General features: G+C 31.8%; 1 protein-coding gene across 17 annotated transcripts in view; it reads left to right on the top strand.

Moving 5' to 3' along the window:
- The window catches only part of LOC123674253 (calcium/calmodulin-dependent protein kinase type II alpha chain), a 67,100-nt gene extending 47,990 nt beyond the window's left edge, over positions 1-19,110 (top strand). Inside the window, exons 6-16 of one of the 17 annotated variants that reach the window (XM_045609202.1) lie at positions 798-1,079; positions 2,696-2,818; positions 2,875-2,958; positions 3,670-3,712; positions 4,719-4,811; positions 7,802-7,858; positions 12,932-12,994; positions 13,400-13,475; positions 14,093-14,187; positions 14,507-14,621; positions 16,292-19,110. In XM_045609202.1, the coding sequence (XP_045465158.1) occupies positions 798-1,079; positions 2,696-2,818; positions 2,875-2,958; positions 3,670-3,712; positions 4,719-4,811; positions 7,802-7,858; positions 12,932-12,994; positions 13,400-13,475; positions 14,093-14,187; positions 14,507-14,621; positions 16,292-16,421 (1,161 nt within the window). In that variant the 3' untranslated portion in view covers positions 16,422-19,110. Of the gene's footprint in view, positions 1-797; positions 1,080-2,695; positions 2,819-2,874; positions 2,959-3,669; positions 3,713-4,718; positions 4,812-7,801; positions 7,859-12,343; positions 12,476-12,931; positions 12,995-13,399; positions 13,476-14,092; positions 14,191-14,506; positions 14,622-16,291 lie in introns of all 17 variants that reach the window. The other 16 variants (XM_045609197.1, XM_045609203.1, XM_045609214.1 and 13 more) reach the window with 16 other exon arrangements.
- The last annotated feature ends 1,763 nt before the right edge of the window (positions 19,111-20,873 follow it).

Genomic DNA, 20,873 nt, shown 5'->3' with positions numbered 1-20,873 from the left:
TTGAGTCGTGGAATGAAGCTCTTCATATTTCAGACATATTAGATACTATTTATTTTAGTTAGGTTGTAACTTTTATAATCAATTTTTTACAATTTTTAAGCTTCCATGAAATGCGTTTCGATTTTTAATTTTGATTTCTTATTCTGAAATTTCAAGAATGGATTCATATTCAATTTCTAAAAATAATTTGAGGATCTCTGAACCACTAGTCTATAGAGGTATATTGTTCAATTAAACTCTTCATTTAATATTTAAAGAAATTGATATTCAAATTTAATATTTTGATGAAATTTGCTATAGTTATTCGGATTGTAACATAAATAGTTCCACAAGAATTTCAGATCCTTGGAATATATGGAGCGCGTTGCACATTTGTAAATTATAACTTTTTGGCAGTTTTACAATAGCGAAAAAACATACTATGAAAAGCTGATTTTAGGAGTAAGGGATGATGCAGCTTGTGCCATATCCATTGGCAGTTAATTTTTAGATGTATTCAATGAATATAACAAATTCAAGTTGTTCAATTTCAGTTCATTTCCATAGATTTAAAACTACAATCAACGAGTTGATCGGTCAGTCTAAAATTTATGGAACCCACCATAAGTCATTGATCATTGTTTAAATTTTCCAGTCAAATATCTAAAAATTCAAATAAAATTTTTGGCTGTGTTCGGCTTTAGATAAACACTTAATAAATTAATAGGAAAGTGTACCCATTGTGTGAGTTAAGATGAGCAATACATGTGTGAGATTGAGACCCTTGTTACTTGTTTCTACTTAATAAATTGTTTCAGCCTGAAAACCTTTTACTTGCAAGTAAAGCCAAAGGAGCAGCTGTCAAATTGGCTGATTTCGGATTAGCAATAGAAGTACAAGGCGAACAGCAGGCATGGTTCGGTTTTGCAGGTACTCCTGGATATTTATCACCGGAAGTCCTGAAAAAGGAACCATACGGAAAGCCTGTGGACATTTGGGCGTGCGGAGTGATCCTTTACATCCTTCTAGTCGGTTATCCACCATTCTGGGATGAGGATCAGCATCGTCTTTATGCACAGATCAAAGCAGGAGCATATGACGTAGGTAAAACTTGAGGTGTATAAGTGTGGATTTGAAATATAATAACAATAGGCTAGATGATCAAATAATCCAAAAACTAATATCTAATAGTCTCAGAGAATAATATAGAGTTTTCCAATAAGAGGCTTTATTTTGGTATTTGAAAAAAGAGTATCTATTTTTAATAGGAATCAATGAATGTCTATTTCATTGTGAAGAGTCAAAATCTTTGGGAAACGATATCAGCCAAATGGCCGCCAAGCTAACGGTTGCAGCACCATATCCTTTTCATTGAATTTTCCATAATCAATTCACACATTTGCGGCTGTATGTCCTCGATAACTCGAAAAATTCCATCTTTAAGATCTTGAATTAATTGTGGAATGAAGTTATTAAATCACGAGATCTCGACGCCAGTTTTGATCAATTTTCCGAAAAATAACACCACCAGAAAACTTTTCTTTCAAAATTACGATCTTTCGATGCTTGTGTGGTACGATGCTTGTGTGGTACCCCCATCTTGTTGAGAATGAAATCCTTCTTCATCAATATCTTCCAATTCCGGTCATAAAATATCATTAATAATAGTCTAATTGCCAAGATTGATCAGGAATCGACAAACCTTGGTTTTCGTCAACGCTACGGGCTACAGCAACAATATTCTCAGTTGTTCTTGAGCGATGCACACGGTTTCGATTCTTGACATCACTTAACACTACTCACTACTCAACAGCTCAAATTTTTCCACCAATTTCATTATTGCCGGCCGAGAAGGTGCTTCAGGATGACCAAAAAGTGCAGCATTTTTGTAGTGTATCGTTCTATTTTTAGTGATTTCATAGTGTTTACTTGTCAAATGTCAAGAGATGAATGCTTCAAAAGTAATAGCTACCCAGATAGCGGGCCATTAAAAATGAAACATCTTATTGGAAAACTCTTTCTAAAGTTAGAAGGATTTTAGAAAATTATTGTTTCTATTCTATCTATCTATTGATATTAATAAGTATTTCAATAAAATAAAAATATGAAATACAGCAATCAGCCATGATATCTGAAACACCAATCAGAGCGAATGACTACACTAAGTGTATAACCTATAGACTCAATTTCATGTCTAATATGTATAAGCTTACCTTATGTTGTCTTGTAGTTATATTGTTGTTAGTGCTAGCGTTTCGATTGATTTTTGCATTATTCAATTGATGTTTACTCATGATTCAGTTACAGTGAACCAGTATATTTTGTTGACTTTCTTCGTTTTGCATATACATAAATGCCACAATGAATGATTATGAGAAAGTTTTCTTTATAATTATCACGCTAGATTCAAACTTATTTCTACAATAGGTACAGAAGGAGATTTCAAAATCCGTCATCCAACCTATTATGATTATCATTGATACATCCCGACATACACTTTGTGCCATCTAAAAATTAGTCCAAATAACCAATGGAACGTTAATCGATTTCTCTTTGAACGATCAGCACATTTTTAACAAAAAAGCTAAAAAGATCAAAAATGCACATCAATCTTATTCAGCGTCAATTTTTTCTCTAAAACACCACTTTAATTTGATTATTTACTCAAAGTATCAGTATGAAATGAAGATGGTTATCAAAAAATTGTTTGCTCTAGTACCCCAGTCCTGAATGGGATACCGTCACACCAGAAGCCAAAAACCTCATCAATCAGATGCTAACAGTAAATGCAGCAAAGAGGATAACTGCTGCAGAAGCTCTCAAACACCCCTGGATATGCGTATGTCTAAAATATAATTTTTCCAATGTACGTAAACTAATTGCTTCAAATTTCAGCAACGCGAACGTGTTGCTTCAGTGGTTCACAGACAAGAGACTGTCGATTGCCTCAAGAAATTCAATGCCAGGCGTAAACTCAAAGTAGGTGCCCATTAGTTCAGACCTCAGAGTAATAAACATTGATAGTGGGAACATATATCATTTTCAGTTAGCAAATTTTGTCCCCAACATGAAATATCAAAAATGAAAACATATCAGTGATACGATATTTCACTCAATTCGCGAGTTTATCCACAAAAAACGCACTTCTTGTGTCCCATAGTGAATGAACGTTTAATATTAACTCAAAATATATTCAAATAAATACCTAAATATATCAGAAATCCAGAAAACAAACTTCAAGCGTGCCAAACGACGTGAAAGAACCGATGACACTAGAAGAGCAAAAATTGCCAAACCTTGGATTTCAGCAGGTAGATACAGAAAATAATAAATACCTATTCTGCTTATTATAATTTCGACAATTAGGAAAAATATCGGATTCCAAATATTCAAATTTGCATATTTAATCGGGAATCACTCAAATAAATATATTTCATTAAATATAATATACATTCATAACGATATAGTAAAATTGTGGATTTGAAAATATATCACAATCCGTCAACGTAGTCTAACCATGTTGGAGACATGTAAAAATTGCGTATACTCCCTCAATCTATGTTTATTAATCTATGGTTCAGAAGATTATTTATTACTGTATTCAAATCAAATATTGGGAATCAAACTTTAATGAAATAAGTATGGCAAACAATGTTGAATAGTGAGAATCAACACGCTTTATTTTTCTAGGGCGCTATACTTACCACTATGTTGGCTACAAGGAATTTCTCAAGTAAGCAAAATAATTGTGAAAACTAATGTATCATAAGCCTTTTGAGCTTCATTAAATTCATTTTATCATTTATAAGTACGTTTATTTATACCACCTACTTAAATAATAGATCTATAATCATCAATAATCGATAATTTAGCCAAATAATTCAGGAAAAGATTACTTCCACTCAATCTTTACAATTTGATACAACACTTTTATCTGTAACAAATAATTACAATTGTACTTATGTTATAGTAGTCACATTCTTATCCACACAATCTTTACAAATTTTCTGAAACAACTGGTAATAATTCGTGTAAATATTTCTGGTTTTGTTCACAGGGAAATAACGGAGAAATTTGTTTTTTTAACTTTTCATACAATTGTGTAGTCTTCAGTATTTAAAGTTGAGAGAATAAAGTAGAAATTCAATCAAAGTGCATGCCCTCTCCATTTTTAAAGAATATCATTCATGTTAAAATACTACTAGGTACTAATAATCATTATAAAAGTGAACAGATCTTATAAACATCGAATGTCTCTATTCATATACATATCTTCGCGTGTAATATGAAAGTGGGCTCATACAGTCAAATTCCGGATTAATTAGTTAGATTGAATCTATTCATAAAACTTGATGGTTGGAAATACTTAACTAATTATTTCGAGCAACTTACTTAGGTTATAGGCCATAATAACAAAACTACATATTATTGATGTTGTTTTTGCTTGCTTCTTGGAATATTAAAAACTTTGTTCTACTGACCAACTGTGAATGAATCAAAAATTTGCCTAGACGTGGATAATACAGCACAAATACTTTTCTTACTGGAATAAATTTTAAAAAATGTTCTATTTTTTATGTTTTTTTTTTTCGATTGCAATTGTGGTATTAATTGTTGTTGTTAAATATTCATGTTTACTATTAATTTAGTGTATTCATTAATGCAGTTCAATGTTGAGCTTTCTTTGGTGATACACAATGTGATCCACTATTCAATTTTATCTTAAATTTTTCCAATTGTAGGTAGAAGTATAGTCGTAAAGAAAGGAGATGGATCTCAAGTTAAAGAATCCACAGATAGCTCGACAACAATCGAAGACGATGATGTAAAAGGTAATTAGCAAGTGTTATAGTTTTTTTGTACATTGACAATGTACTCAATTTTACCTGAAAATTTCAATGATTAATTCAATATTGAGGTGGTCAATTATTGCCAATCAAAGTGAACACACTGCTCAGCACTGAAGATAAGCACTTATCTTCACATTTTGAATATTGTCAAAGGTAAAAATGGTTTTTTGCCGAGCAAGTCATTGTTGGTACTTTAAATATTTATTACCCTTATTGTTCCAAATCAAAGAATACTCTCAGACACCACATAATAAACATAACATATTTCAGGAAACAGTAATCAACATGTTTCAAACACATTAGGTCGGTTTAAAATAAATAGAATACCTATATGTTACAACCATACCTATTCATACATGATGGAAATGCCAATCCATTCACAGAATCGAATTTTTCTTCAATCCACATTGAACTTGAAATATAACCAACATATATCGAAATAACTAATTCAACTTTCCTCTATCACCAATTCTCAACCTTTTATTATTTCTTTTTTTCATTTGTGTCACCAACGTGTTCCACATTCACTTGAGTTATTCCATATTTTAGTTGAATTTTTTTTACCAAATATTTTTTATTTTATAATTTTCATATAGATTTAGATATTTTCTTGCTCTGCGAAAAAGACATTTGTTTTCATAGTAGCGGTGAGATGCATGCAGAGAAGTAGAGGATTATTCACCACTGGTTTATCGTCATCTTTTTTTCATTTCTATTTTCATTCGAATAAAATTTTAATGCATTTTTCGAAATTCAATAGACGATTGATTATATTTCAAATTGAAGATTAGCATCAATATTATGAAGAATTTCCTTTCGTTTTTTTTTATTAAATACAGAAAAGTCAGAAACTTAGTCAATTGCATGCTAGATATTAGATTCGACATGGAGTATTCAAAACATTCTTCTTGTTCTTGGGTCGTCGAATGATGAAGAAAATTTTGAATGCTTCGATTTTACCTTAGAGTTGAGTATTGATTGGTTCGATGGTAATTATAATAAATTTGATTCAAATTCGAATTATTGTTAAACAGCAAATGACCAAGTGGAAAACATTGCAAAAAAAATTCTCTCGACTATCCAAAAAGATCTTCAATTCGAACAAATAACACAAAGTAGTTGCTTCGCTTCTGAATCGTTATTTTGTATTATTCATATGAAGAAAATTACAATACTAATTCCACTTATATTACAAACTTGATCACTCCTCTTGCTTGAAAGATTTTTGTTTCCAACTTCAATTAAACCCTTCTTTTTTCTAGTAATTCTTAGTGAATCTTAGTTTTCTCAACAAAGCATGCTTTTATTGAAAAATAAATTTTTGCACCAATGTTCTATCTAAACACAGCTCATTGAAAATTGACCGAATGAAATAATATCTTATGGTTATGGTATTTTCGGTGAATGTACTGCTAATATATACGCACGGAGGTATATGCTCAATATAAACAAAAAGGTCGCAATTGAGAAGGTTGCCAAAATATCTGCTTCAGAGTTATGGAATTAGAAGTTAGGCTTTTCAATAAATTGAATCTAATGAGGGGTTTCAGAAAGAATTCACATATCCTCTAAAAATTAGATCTTTGACATTGAAGGTTTTTTGTTTGAAATTATTAATTTCTACCTGAACCCCTTCATTTTGTTTTCCGATGATAAGATACTTACTATGAAAATGAATATTATAAAAAAATAGTTTTCCATAACACTGGAAATGGTCATTTATGAAACCCATGTTCAAAAAGACTTTTTTATTTGTTTTGGATTGTACTGTCCGCAATTATTTAGATTTTTTTTAATATTTTATATTAGGTAACTGCAAATTATATTACATTGATTCATTGCTTCATTTAATAATATATGTTTTGCTTAAATTTTCGAATTACTTGTAGATATTGATACTCATACTATTAAAGTTTGCCTCTTCAGTTTTTTCTTGCATGATTCTTGTGTAAACTTGTTCTATTTCTCTAAAATTTCCGAATTATATTCATTTTATCGAGTTCAAAACTCTATGATCGAATGCAGTCTGTTTTGGAATATCATAGCGTATACTCGTACTAGTACATGTTTTCTTTTTCGATGACAGATGATTTTCGAGAAAAATCTTACTTAGTTAATTACTTACTGATAAATAATTCGTTGTCAAATTCAATTATATTCAAATCTATATACATAATATATATGATCTCAACGAAGTTGTTCCTAGATTCGATGAAAACAATACATCAATATGCTAAACGACTTTTGATTGTATTAATGTTCAGTTCAAAAATGATATCTGAATTCATCAAAACAATTAATTTTTTCATGGAATTTATGTACACTTTTGGTTCGGTGTATCAATTTAAAAGAACTAAAAGAACTTTACGATTCAAAAAATTTCTTCTTCAACAATGGAATACCATGTGAAGTGCTGTAATGCCTCTCAAAATTAGGATATCTCAAAGAATAAAATACTCGGAAAAGATGAGGCACATCTGAATGTTTGTAAACATTTCTGTCTGTCAGCGAATCACTCCACAGGTGTTCTGAATAAAACCTTTTATTTGATTCACCTCAGTTTTGTTTCCGAGGAAGCAAGCAATAAATCAAAAAAATAATTGCTAAAATAAGCCAGAGGGTTCAAGAGAAAGTTAACTACAAACTTCGTTGAGATTTTATCCCCTGATTTTTCGTTGCATGTACTGTATTATTTTGAGAGCACTTGAAAATGAGAATCGCCATTATGAAGGATTTTTCTCCAAAATCGGATGTTATTGAAAATTGGTCTACATCTTCATGTATATACCTTCTTAATAAATTCTCCCTTGCTCAACCCTGCTAGCTTTCACCACCACTCTCAATATGTATATATTTCACCTACTCCTCACACAACACTCACTATAACTTTCATTACACTGTATATTTAACTTAGTTATTAAGATATTTTAATCATTGTAAGTAACTGATTTATTTTCTGGGCCTTCGCTCAGAGGAAAAGAAAGGCGCTGTCGATCGCAGTTCTACCGTTATTGCCAAAGAGCCGGAAGGTAAATCTACTAATATAATCATTATGTTCACGAAGGCTTTGCAACATTGAAATCTTAAAGTTGACATGGACAGTTGTTTCCTTATTTCGAGTTATCCTAGAATGTTATCCAGGATTACTCTTGCGAGCACACACGCTCAATAGAAACGCCAAGTTATGATTGGCTCCTAGCATGATTCATCTGAGCACGTTCATCATCCCTAGATGTTTCTCAGGAATATAATTTCGTATTCAGATGCCATGAATTATTAATTTCCTACGGAACTATCAGTCCAAAGGGAACTGGAAGACATTCTACATAGGGGAGGAATATGTTTGGCAGAATTACTCCTTGATTAAGTTCATGAATAAAGTGATACAGTTCTGGTGAAAGCATATCGAATACTCAGGTCTGATGTGTATCCACAACAGTCATGTAAACATAATATACATGGTTAGAACTATTTAGAGGGGCACTACAGGGAAACCGTTAGAGATACAGGGTGGCTTAAGTTACAAAAAGGTTGAGTTATTTAGGGATAAGTGTGTTGGTGTTAACATATCCAAAATATCTCCATTGATTTCCGAAATATCTCGAAAAAACTGAAAATCGAGATTTTCTTTTTTTTCTGTATAACTCATTTGTTTCTGGAGAACTCCGGTTTGTAGTCATTATCCAATATAGAGATTCTAATGGTGTTGTGAGATTTTTTCTGTTTTCCATTGTTTTAGAGACAATCAAATTGTCCATTTTGTACACTGAACAAGTTTTTCAACTAAACCTCTTCCTTTTTCGCAATCTTCAATAATATTTCAATATAGTATCATCGGACCGGATGATACCTTATTGTGTATCAATTTTTCAATATAGTTCATTCAATCAAATGGCTGATATTAATATTTTCCCACTACGACGTCTGAACAATTTGCACAAAGAATGGTTCAATTCAATACTGTGAAATTAGCCAAGTCTGTAGCCTGAAATATTATGTGGCCTGTTTCAAAGGCATCAGTTTTTGTTATCAAGGCCATATAGGTATCATTTTTTTCACTTTCTTTATGTTTGATCACCACTTCAGCACAGTCTTTATCATATTGAATTATAGCCAATCCTCCTCATCTGAATGGACCCAGTATAAGTTTTATTCTTCTGTGAATTCCTTGTGCCTTATCATAAAGATTTCTTTCTGTATCAATTTGTATAACCTAGTGGCGTGGAACATAGATCTCGTGATACCAAAACAGGCATCTTTTTCTTCATGTTTTTGTTTCTCTCTCGTTGCTCCAACCAGCAACTACATACAACTAGATTTAACGTCCACATCCTTGTTAAGAAGCCTATGTGGTTTATGTGGATTTGACTGATATCGAACCAAAGCCATAATATACTAGGCATTGGTTATAAAAATGGTATTCAAGATATTTTTTAGAAATAAGATTGCAAATCGTTGGTATCATGGATATGGAGATCAATCTTGGTCACATTTTCTTTCAAAATACATACTCAAGGTTTAATTAACAAAATACTTTTTATGTCATCATCAGAACTACATCACATTATTCATGAAAGCGTAAGTTTTATGTATGTTGAAAAAACAAATTATTTCATTACATTTTGTCACCCGAATAACCTAGGAAATATTATTCAATAGATCAAATCGTTTGATCAGTTAACGAACAAATCTATGTCCATATCAACGTTTAGTTTCATCAATGCTGCAATATGTCAAAAACATTGAATTTTCCACTTCATTTTCTTTGGTCATTTCATTTTTCTCATTCAATATCCATCGATCAACAGAATGCTCATAGTGTCTTGCGCTTCCGATGATTGCTTGATGTTTCCATAATTTCTTGAAAATTTCTGCAAGGGATATGTTTCAATTTTTGAATTATCTAGCTTATTTGTATGGTGGTCAACCTAAAACTTATTTCTTTAATAACCAAATCACGTATTTTAGGTAGGTAACAAACTTTATATCGAATATGTTTAGTGTATTTAGGATGTTTCATTAATATTGTTCTTGACGATTGCTGAGATTCCTTCAGAATTCAGATCCCCAACTAATCTTATGAAATTATCCCCAAATTGCATTAGATGGGCCGAAAGTTTTGGAAAAGTTCATAATAATATAATAATATTTTTTAGAATTTTTTTTATGTATCATGAACAATATAATGGAACATCTTATATATACGCAACAGTCTTTGGTGAGTGAAAATATAGTTATGTCATGTGAAACTTATTAATCTATGCCTACCTAATTGAATTTCAAAAGAGGATATCCACTTTGAAAAATTTGCGAATGTTTCAGAATGGTTTATTTTTCCCTTATCTATCTCAACTCATTTGAAAAAGTGAAAATGAATCATCCATTGGGACATGAATTCTGAATGCCACCCAGATATTCTGCTGAAAAATATTCCAAATTTACACATATCTTCGAGAAATAACTTTTCAGAATTGATTCCTTGATTATCAGCCTCGAACCTGAAACGATTGGTCTCTTGAGCTGGGATTGTCGATGCATATGCTGTTACTCAATATAGGGACTCTGAATATTTACGAAAGAATGTTATATTTTGGGTTTTTATATTGAAGATTTGAATATCAATGAGGTTGATAAGGGTTGAATAAAACTTTGTGTAAAACTTTTGAGAATTTTAATCAAGAATTATTTTGGATGGGCTTAAAATTTCAATAACAGCACGTAGAAGAAGTGGGAGATTTTATAAAATTCACTGTACATTACATCAACAATATATGTCATTCATAGGTGGGTCTAAAATTCTACGCTCTTTTATTTTCCATTTTTTCCACCTGAAACTGCTTAACTGCTGACCAGAAGAATTCTTCGATTTAAGAAGGATGAAAATGCAGACGTTCTAACAGTGTCATGGAATGAACATTATCATCCTACTAATAATCAGCATTCTAAGAATTATTTAAAATAATTTTGTCGTAGGATATTCCAATTGCTGCATATGCCATTAACATCGAATTTTTGAATGGATCATAAGTATCTTCATGGATATGTTGATTTGTTACAAACTGAGTGATTCATTAAAGGATGTTTATTGTTATTTTCTTTTGAACAATCACCAGTCAACAACACCAGAAACCAATTTCTTCAATCTCAGTTATACATAATTGATATTCGCTAAGAGTCCTTATGTTTATCAACAGATGAAATTATTTTAAAAATATGGAGTATGTGAATTTTGAATTCAATATAAAAAAAAAATATGGTGCCACTCAAAAAAAGTACTACTGAGCACTAGCTGCGTTAAAAGGGAGACAGGGGGCTCTAAATTTTTGCTGTCCCCTTCCCCTGAATTATTGCACGAGCATAAAACTAGATGGACCTGAAAATCTTGGCCCCCTTTAAAAATCGTGGCCGCTGCTTGCCTCTCCTCTTATTCTTGAAAGCAGGCGTCGCCACTGCTACTGAGATATATACTTCAAAGGAGAATTTCCTAACGCATATTGATTTTCAGAGGAGTTTTTTATTCTGAGGTATCTAGAACTGTGAATGCATAGAAATCAAAATGGAAAAGTATATTAATGAATACAATAAATTTTCGAGAAATATTTGATATTTCCTCTGTTTTTTCAATGTTGCTATGATTTCTTCCTGTGATACTTGAGAATCTCAAATATAAAGCAGGTGTATCCTACATATATTTTCTAGAAAAAATACAACTCAATTCAGAAATTAATGCATCAAAATTCATACTAATATCTGGAAGAATATTTTGTTGAGGATGATCACAATACCAACTGTTGAAGATCAAAAATCAATGTTTTACTGATAATGGTTACCATCCAACTTGTATCTTTCGTAGCAGTAGATAATCATTTTTTCAATCAAATAATAATATAGCGATAACATTAGGTTGAATAATATATTAATGCTTCAATAGAATACAGCCCAAGTTTTAATGATGCTTGGAGATAAAACGTTTTTCGAATTGACAGATCTAATGGCAATAACTGAAGCTTAGCCACATGAAACATTCTTGCTGGCGAATCAGCCATATCCTATTGGTGTCTTCGAATCACAAATTTATTTTTATTTGCGTGTATTCTAGATAATTTTTCTCATTTCACTTCAAGAATACACCTCATAAAGGATTACGTTGTTGGTAGCAGCTAATTTAAAATTATGAATAAAAAATCGAACAAAATACTAATTGTGATCAATTAATTTCTTTTTCTTCCTACTTGAATAAATACGCATGCAAAAACTTATAAATATGTCAATTGAATTTTCAAAAAGCCTTAGTAGGTACTTGTGACCCTTCTAATTTTTGGATTGGCTGCATTATGCCCTTCAGTCCTCTTCTCAATTCTTAAATGAATAATCTTCTTCGATCTTTCATCGGTATATAAAGATTAGAGCTCCTTAGACGATAGTGAATTAAACCTCAAAGAATGGAACCTTGAAAATAGGTCATTACTTTGAGAAAACAGTAAATAAGTTAATTAGTAAGTATATCACGGTAGGCTCTGGTACACCACCTCAATTGCCAAGAGTAGCATCTTCAACATCGAACTCCCTCTCCAGCTCTGTAACAACCTTATTGATGAAGCCCAATGCTCTTAATTTAGGACAAGCTATGCTTCAGAGTATACAAGGTAGATTTGGTTTGCGAGTTGGCTACTGACTAACTTTTTGTGTTTTTTTTTTATTAACAAGGTTTTCTGTTGTCAGCAAAACAACCATATGCATTCTGGTCTCTCATCTTGAAAATCGTGTGATTACAAGCGTCACATACCAGTCGGTTCGTCATTTGCAAAACTGCGCTAAGTTCTAGGGGTTGCTCAAATTTACCTCTCAAAAAAATTTTTGATTGTGAATTTTCTAGAACAAGAATGGATTATTCAAGTTACCAGAAGTTCCCACAATTTTCAGCTGCATCGTGCTGTATAAAATCCTTCTAAACGTAGTAAAATTTGAGGATTTTGTTATTTTAAGATCAAATTCCTATTGAATAAGTAGATTAAATCAATTGGATTCATAAGTCATGAATTTATACTTTTTGCATGATCTGCCCATCGCATTACTAACGGAGCTTATTTATGCAATTATAGAAATACGGATTGTGTGCCCCAATAAGCCGTGCACACAGCTATCCACAAATTCTCAAACTTCAGGTATGCATAGTCCTGGAGAATGTAATGTGAATCTGAAGTATAGAGCTACTACTCACCTTCCTGCTTTCTTGTATTGGTTTGAAACTATACTACTCACTTTTCCGTTGTTGAAGCTACAGTTTGAAATGAGTATATACGAATGTATTGAGAATATTTGAGGTTAAATTCTCCAATTTCAAATGAAAATTTGAATATGTTTTCCCTCATCCTCGAATATTCTGTAGTGCATATATATCTGATTTTTTTTTACTGCCAATATTGAATATTTTATTCCTTTCCGTACCTGAGCATGTGCACTTTGATACAATGAACGTATAAACCAGTGGTAATTAGTGGTTTTGGTAGACCTTTGAGGTTTAGGACAAAGTGCATTTCGAAATTTTACAATTTCTAATGTTTTCACAGCTCGTCGCCAAGAGATCATCAAAATAACAGAACAACTTATAGAGGCGATCAACTCTGGAGATTTTGTAGCTTATACGTGAGTAATTATTCCTTCAGAAAATAAATATTGATACCATCGATTGCCAATTATGATGTTAGCGAGGAAAGTTCAACTTCAATTTCAAAATCAATACGACAGTGAAAATTACTTTAATAAATCTAAATAAGAATTACTCCAAAAAGCAAATAACAAATATATCTACATACAAATAAATCGAAATAGATTTGACGCTAAAAACTACTCTTGGAGAGTTTAGTTTAGTGGTAATCGTTATGAGAACGCATCTTATTTTTGAATCTATTCTTTGACAGAAATATAGGGATTAAATTTAAAATTGATAGAAAATTCGAACAAGAGAACGAATAAATAAGAGATCTATGATTTTATTTCTGATATCTTATTATTTCGGAAAAAGAAATCAAAGGTCCTTGAAGATTTTTATCATTAATTCTTATAATTCTCAAGATGCTTTCAGTTAGCATCGAACTAGGAACATTTTGTACAGAGTATCAAAGTTTAAAATCTTTTTTCATAGCTCTCTCAGTTTTTGAGATAGGAATCTAGATCAATATTTCGCTCACTCAAAATTAATCGAATGAATTTCAATATTTCTACGATCTTATGAATACAAGGCATGTTTCTTTCTGTTTCAGAAAAATCTGTGATCCACATCTCACAGCATTCGAACCTGAAGCCATGGGAAATTTAGTGGAGGGAATGGATTTCCACAAATTTTATTTCGATAACGGTAGTGAGTATCTTTTTGATTTCATCAAGAGTAGAAATGCTTAGGATAGCGTTTTGTGAATGAAATAGATCCTACCTAAATAAATAAATAAAAGATAGGTCGTTGAAAAAGTCAGATGTATATCAGGTAAAGGTAATAAACGATTTAACTTATTTCAGTAGTTATGTTATTTTTTCATTCGAATCTGCAAACAATTTTCAGATTACTAGTTCAAAACATTTTTTTCCATTTAATGCAATTTGTTTTTTCATCAATAAATAAATATCATTTCATGATATTGCTCAACTTGAAATACTAATTTTTCTCTTCCTGTTTTCAGTCCTCAGTAAAAACTGTAAGGCAGTTAACACCACCATTTTAAACCCGCATGTTCACCTTTTGGGAGAAGATGCAGCTTGTATAGCCTACGTCAGGCTTACCCAGTACTTAGACAAGTAAGTTCATCATGGATAAACCTTGCAAAAATAGTAACCTTTTTGCTACTAATATGGAATTCGATACAAAATGACTTCTATTTCGTGTTAATTCTTCCTAATTGAGAATTTTCATACAAGGCTGAAAATCAATTCATATTAGGCCAATTTAAAAGTCTCCAGTCTTATGCACAGATGGCGGTGCTAGTATTAAATCCATATGATTATTAGTTAGTACCAACCTTCAAACGATACGTGTCAAAATTTGACAGCAGTCCGACCATTAGTTTTGCGTTGTGAGTGTTGCTACTTTTATTATTTGAAAAATGATGAAGAAAAAAGAATTTCGTGTGTTGATAAAATATTACTCTTTGAACGAAAAAATAAACCGAAGACGGCGAACGCAGTGGACGCCCAAAAGATGCTGTCCCCGATGAAAAAATCAAAAAAGTTCACGAATGTGTGTACTTCATATCATTCACGAACATTTGTACATGAGAAAGCTGTGTGCAAAATGGGTGATGCGCGAGCTCACAATCGATCAAAAGCAACAACTGTTTAAGTGCAATAAACTTAAATGTTTGTGTCAGTATGTGACAATGGATGAAACATGGCTCCATCATTTCATTCCGGAGTCCAATCGACAGTCAACTGAGTGGACTGCACACGATGACCCGAATCCAAAGCGAGGAAAAACACAACAGTCAGCTGGCAAGGTTATGGCATCAGTATTCTGGGAAGCGCAAGATATAATATTCATTGATTACCTTCAAAAGGGCCAGACCATCAACAGCGATTATTATATAGCATTATTGGACCGTTTAAAGGATGGAATCGTTAAAAACCTGCATTTGAAGAAAAAAAAGGTGCTGTTTCATCAAGACAATGCGCCGTTTCACAAATCAATTAAAAAAATGGCAAAATTGCATGAATTGGGCTTCGAATTGCTTCTGCATCCACCGTATTCGCCAGATCTGTCCCCCAGCGACTTTTTTCTGTTCTCATACTTCAAAAGAAATGTAAAAGGAAATGGAAAGAAATGTAGTACCAATGAAGGAGTAATTGCCGAAACTGAGGCATAATTTGAAGCGAAAGACTAATCGTACTACAGAAATGGTATCGAAAAGTTGGAAGGTCGCTATAATCGCTGTATCGCCCTCGAAGGCAACTATGTTGAATGATAAAATCGAATTTTACCAAAAAAATGTGTTTTACTATGGTAGACCGGGGACTTTTCAATTGGCCTGTTTAATATCAAATTAAATTAAACTACTTATGCAGACTCAAGCATGAAATTGGAAATGTTTAACGATGGAATATTTTTATCGTAAATATATTAACTATAATTTATAAAGAGAAATGAAATTGAGAAAATTTCTTGTAATGATAATACTGAACACAATATTTTTTTTGCTGTGGAGTAGGTATACATTCATAGTGTTGAAGTTTCAAAACTAATGATTCCGGGATCGAATCCCGCCACTGGATATTCATTAAATTTTTTTTATATTGATATTCATATATTTTGTCACGGGTCGAGAAATAAATTCAGTTAATAGTGGCTTGGGCCTTGGTTCCAGCTGCAGCCAACTTTCAGGATATTAAGTAATGAAATCACCTAGACTAAAAAGTTGCCAGTGTGTCGGTCTTAGAACTTAATTTTACTATTGTAACATCCCACATCTTTTCAGACAAGGCCAAGCTCACACCCATCAATCAGAGGAGAGCCGTGTATGGCACAAAAAAGACAACAAATGGCAAAATGTGCATTTCCACAGGAGCGGCAGCACTGGGGGAAGTGCATTTGGATTCAGTAAATAGTTCACCTAAAACTTTGTCTGCTTCTTGTGTGAAAAGTGAAGTTTGATCAAGGCCGTGGAAAAGATTATGAAGATTGTATTGATTGGATGGATTGGAATCTATTCACATGTAAACACTTCGTATTTTCCTGGTCAACTTTTCATCAGCCATACTAATGAATTGTAAATTTTTGAATTACCTCTTCATATTCGCTTACATGAACATTTGATAATAATTTATTTATTCCCTTATCTTAATATAATGATAAATAGTGTGATTTTGCCACATTTTTTTCAGCCAAATATGCATTCGATTTAGAAGAAGTACTTGAAAAATCAAACAAGTAAAACTACAATGCTAAAAGCAGGTGATGGTAGTGAAACCTCAGAAAAGTGGAAGCAAATCCGCGGTCTTTTAAATAGTATAAATAAGTCAATACTTTTATTTATATTGAGATCACTGAGGACTAGTATAAACTTTCAATGTCACTTATGTACTTCTTGATGCACTTTTGAAATTGTTAAGCTTTCAACATGTTTCTTAAGATTTTTTCCAGAGATTTCACATTGGTGCACCTGAATCAATCGGACTGATGTATCATTTACTTGTTGTAGTGAAAACATGAAGTTTTCTTCAATGATACATTTCCATATTGTATATTGAATAGTATCGGTTTCTATAGAGTATTGTCTGATGTATGATACTAGTTTCATTTAAATCTTAATCATATGGAAGTGAAAATTTCATTAACATGGAAGCTTAAGCATCTATGATTTAATGATTAAAAAATGAACAGAAAATTCCTACTTCCTGCTAAAGCAGGTATCCCAACTAAAGTCGGGATACAATACCCCAAAGTCCTTGTTGGGAACAAATAACAAAAATTTATTTATAGATACTTATTTGTTATAAAATGTGTATCAAATACTGTCCTATTCGATTTGGGATTGGACCTGTACTTATGAATATCATACTTGCAAGTTGTGGATTAGGACAAGTGTCCCACTTTGCTTCCAAGATATTGTGCCAACAGGTATTGTTGCTCTAAAAATAAAGTTTAATTTTACTATAAATGAAAGAATATGTTATATAGATATTCTATACAGTTTCAAGAATGGATTAGATATCAGTTTCAAGAATATGTCCTCAACTTTGCAAGTATTTATATACAATCTATGATTGAAAAATATTTTTGCCCTGCTAGGACCTTTTGAGTACTTCTTACAATAAAAATATGAATGAGTAATAGTTCGAAATAAAAATGTTCATTTATATTCAACGACAGATTCAACTTCCTATATTGTGAAAGCAAAAATTATTACTTTATATTCTGAATTTGGGGCCTTCCAACTGCCTTCAATACTAGGTAATGTAGATCCATCATCTCATGATTAGTTTCACTGTAGATTCATTTTTACATAAATTTCAACCTTAACAGAAAAATTTAGAATTTCACCTATCGACAATTCTTATACTTTTAGGTAGATATCTTAATGTAATTGCCATAAACTCAATACAAGGCATGCTATTCAAAATTCTCCATAAATTTCAGCTTAATAATCAAGGACACTTTATTTAATGCTTCAATATAGTTCATGTAAATTCAAACAAGAAATTACAGCATACTAGAATTGAATTATTCAAGATTACCTTTTTGAAGAGGTTAGGAAGTACAAATTGTGAAAATAGATTCAAAATCACATTTCCAGATAAGATGAAGTGATGAGACAGCTTCTTGTTTTCATGAATTTGAAATATTTATTCGAACTTTCACAGTTTACCACATGTTAGTTAGAAAAGAAATGTGGATCTAGATATTCAAAATCATTCATTATGAATATAGGATTGTATAAAGTTATTGGGAGTTTGAGAATGTTCTATTTCTACATTTATTCTGATATAGTTTATAATCGAAGTTGTTCTGGTGTAACTGACAGCATATATGGATGTACTAAATAGCGCAGGAAAAGTTTGCTCTTCAATTATATATTTGCCTATACTTGACATGGTCACTTCTTGAATTGATTCTTTATTGCTGAAGCATTAAACTTGTGATTTGATCACTATCAATATTGAATCATATGATATAAGAATTATACTCAATGTTCAACCTTTTGCATTTAACGAATTACAGACTTCTTCTTTCAAGTGATGATATTTGGTGAAGTTTTATAATCAACGACAAGTAACGAATGAATTTGAAACATCTGTAAAAATGGACTCATCCAGTATTGAAAAAACTAGCACATAACTAATAGATAGTTGTTAGATTCGTCGTTGAATTCATTGAATTGAACCATGAATTTCACAAATTTTTTATGGGAATCCTTTTTACCTATACCATTTTCTCAATGTGCAATATTGTATTCCTTAAGCATATGTAATTTTTAAATGAATCATTTGGAATGATGCACAATTGATTCTTATGACTATGGAAATTCTGCAGAGTTTTAATGTTGAGGGTTTCAGACAGTTCAACTCTGAATAAATTATGTAGAAATAATTGTGAAATTTCCTCTTGATAAATCTATGAAACATAGATAAAAGTGAGCTGAAGCTCTAAAACAATATTGAATCTCTGTAGGAGGCCTCTCTCTATTATAAATTAAGTGAAGTGCGTTTTTCCATTAATACATAAATTGTGAGAAGTGAGAGTGAATAATATTATATCACAAGTGAATCAGAAATACATGTTTCTTTTGAGGAAGAATATAATATTTTTCTTTTATATACCTCTTTTATCAGAATCTAGTGAATCACAAATTGAAACAATATCTTTCGAGGATGAATCAGCAAATATAGTCCGGTAATCAATTTTGACTCAATTGGCTATATTCAAAGACTTCTGCGAATATAATTATGTCGAGTATTTGATTGCAATCGTAAATTTCTTTGAAAAAATCATGTTGTTTTAACTGCTGACAAATCAATTACTGCTTTATTAGTATGAATGAATCATACATCAACAAAGCAAAAGAAATTAGTATTCAAATCAAAATACTGAAATCAACTCTTTTTACCCAGTATCTTCCTAATTGAAATTCATTTGAGTTAACTAGACACTAGGAAAATTCAAACTTGCAATATGTTAAAGTGCCAACTTAACATTGAACGTAATCATTTCAAAAATAAAATCGAGATGATGTAAACAAAATAGGCAAGAAAAGCAAGATCTCTTTATTTTACATCCTAGTCATTCGCAAATCACATGAAACCGCATTAACCAGAAAAGGGACTTCAATCTCAGGTAACAGAGTAATCTTATGAGAAGATTGCATTTTTCTCATGAAAAAATGTTTGAATGAAGAATTCATATTTGGAAGGGCAATATTTCAAATTGTTTTCTGTTTGTTCACTGAACAGATCGCTCTACCATTTCGTCACATTGTCTCTAATTTTCGAATTATGTAGTGGAAATGGTCTCAGAAGGAAAGATTCGACTCACTGATGACGAAGCTGTTCTCAAATTCGTCCAACTATTCTGCTGGCCGTCAACAAGATTAATCTTTCACGGAAAGACCTGAAATTTTCAGGGTAATAAATGCAATTAAGTTTGTTGAATTTATGAAGAATTTCCAAGAAAAAGGACCCCATTTCTTTGTGGTGACTACCATGGAAAAAACCAACAAGGTTGAGTTTTTGAGTGTTGAGATGAAATAGTCATTCCAAACTCCGTGCAGAATTTTAAGGTATTCACATCATCAGAACAATAGAAAATTTAAGAAAAAAACGTTGAAAAAAAAAACCCTGTATTTCCGTGATTACAGATTCAATCAATATTGTGGGTAAGTTCCAAAATGGTCGTCACGAGGAGATGACTACTTTTCCTCACGTCCCATTTTGGAGCTCCATAGTTTGAAAGAGTCTTTTTGAAAATAATATCGAAGCGTTTGTGAAATTGAAATTGTAGAAATAGTTTGTGATTGTTGAGATTTTTTGTGATTTTGGAGTTTGTGTAGCAGATTGTTTCATGTGTCGATGGCGACCAGTCAAGCACATTGTTAAAAGATTGATCAATCAATATTGTGGGTATACAGTCCGCGTCAAAATTATGCAACGAATTCATTTTCTCACAAGAAAAATAATGGGCAACAAAATCCTGAAACAGGTCAATTTTATCAAATTTTTATGCACTTTTGAAGGATTGTTGTTGCACCCTATGCCATCCCCTACAACCCTCTAAATTTTTTGAATAGGAAAAGTAGGTCATGTGATACTTTTTTGGCAAAGTCTTTATATCTTATTTACAGGCGTGCAGAAATTTTCAAGAAAATTTTTTTTTTTTTTTTTAAAAAAATGGGCCGCAAAAATGAACCAGCTGCTCAAAAGCTCCTGACTCGACATCAGTGCTTTTCTCATTTACATTTTGTTCAAAGAGATTGATGAACTAGCACCCCGAGTACTGAGTTTTGGTGTATTGACTGTTTCAATTGTTCCACCAGGATTCAAAATCTCTTGATTATTATGAGAAAG

Source organism: Harmonia axyridis, chromosome 2 (assembly GCF_914767665.1).
Source record: "Harmonia axyridis chromosome 2, icHarAxyr1.1, whole genome shotgun sequence".
Taxonomy (NCBI): Eukaryota; Metazoa; Arthropoda; class Insecta; order Coleoptera; family Coccinellidae; genus Harmonia; species Harmonia axyridis.
Note: the sequence above shows the minus strand (reverse complement) of the source record. Positions and strands in the feature narration are given on the sequence as shown.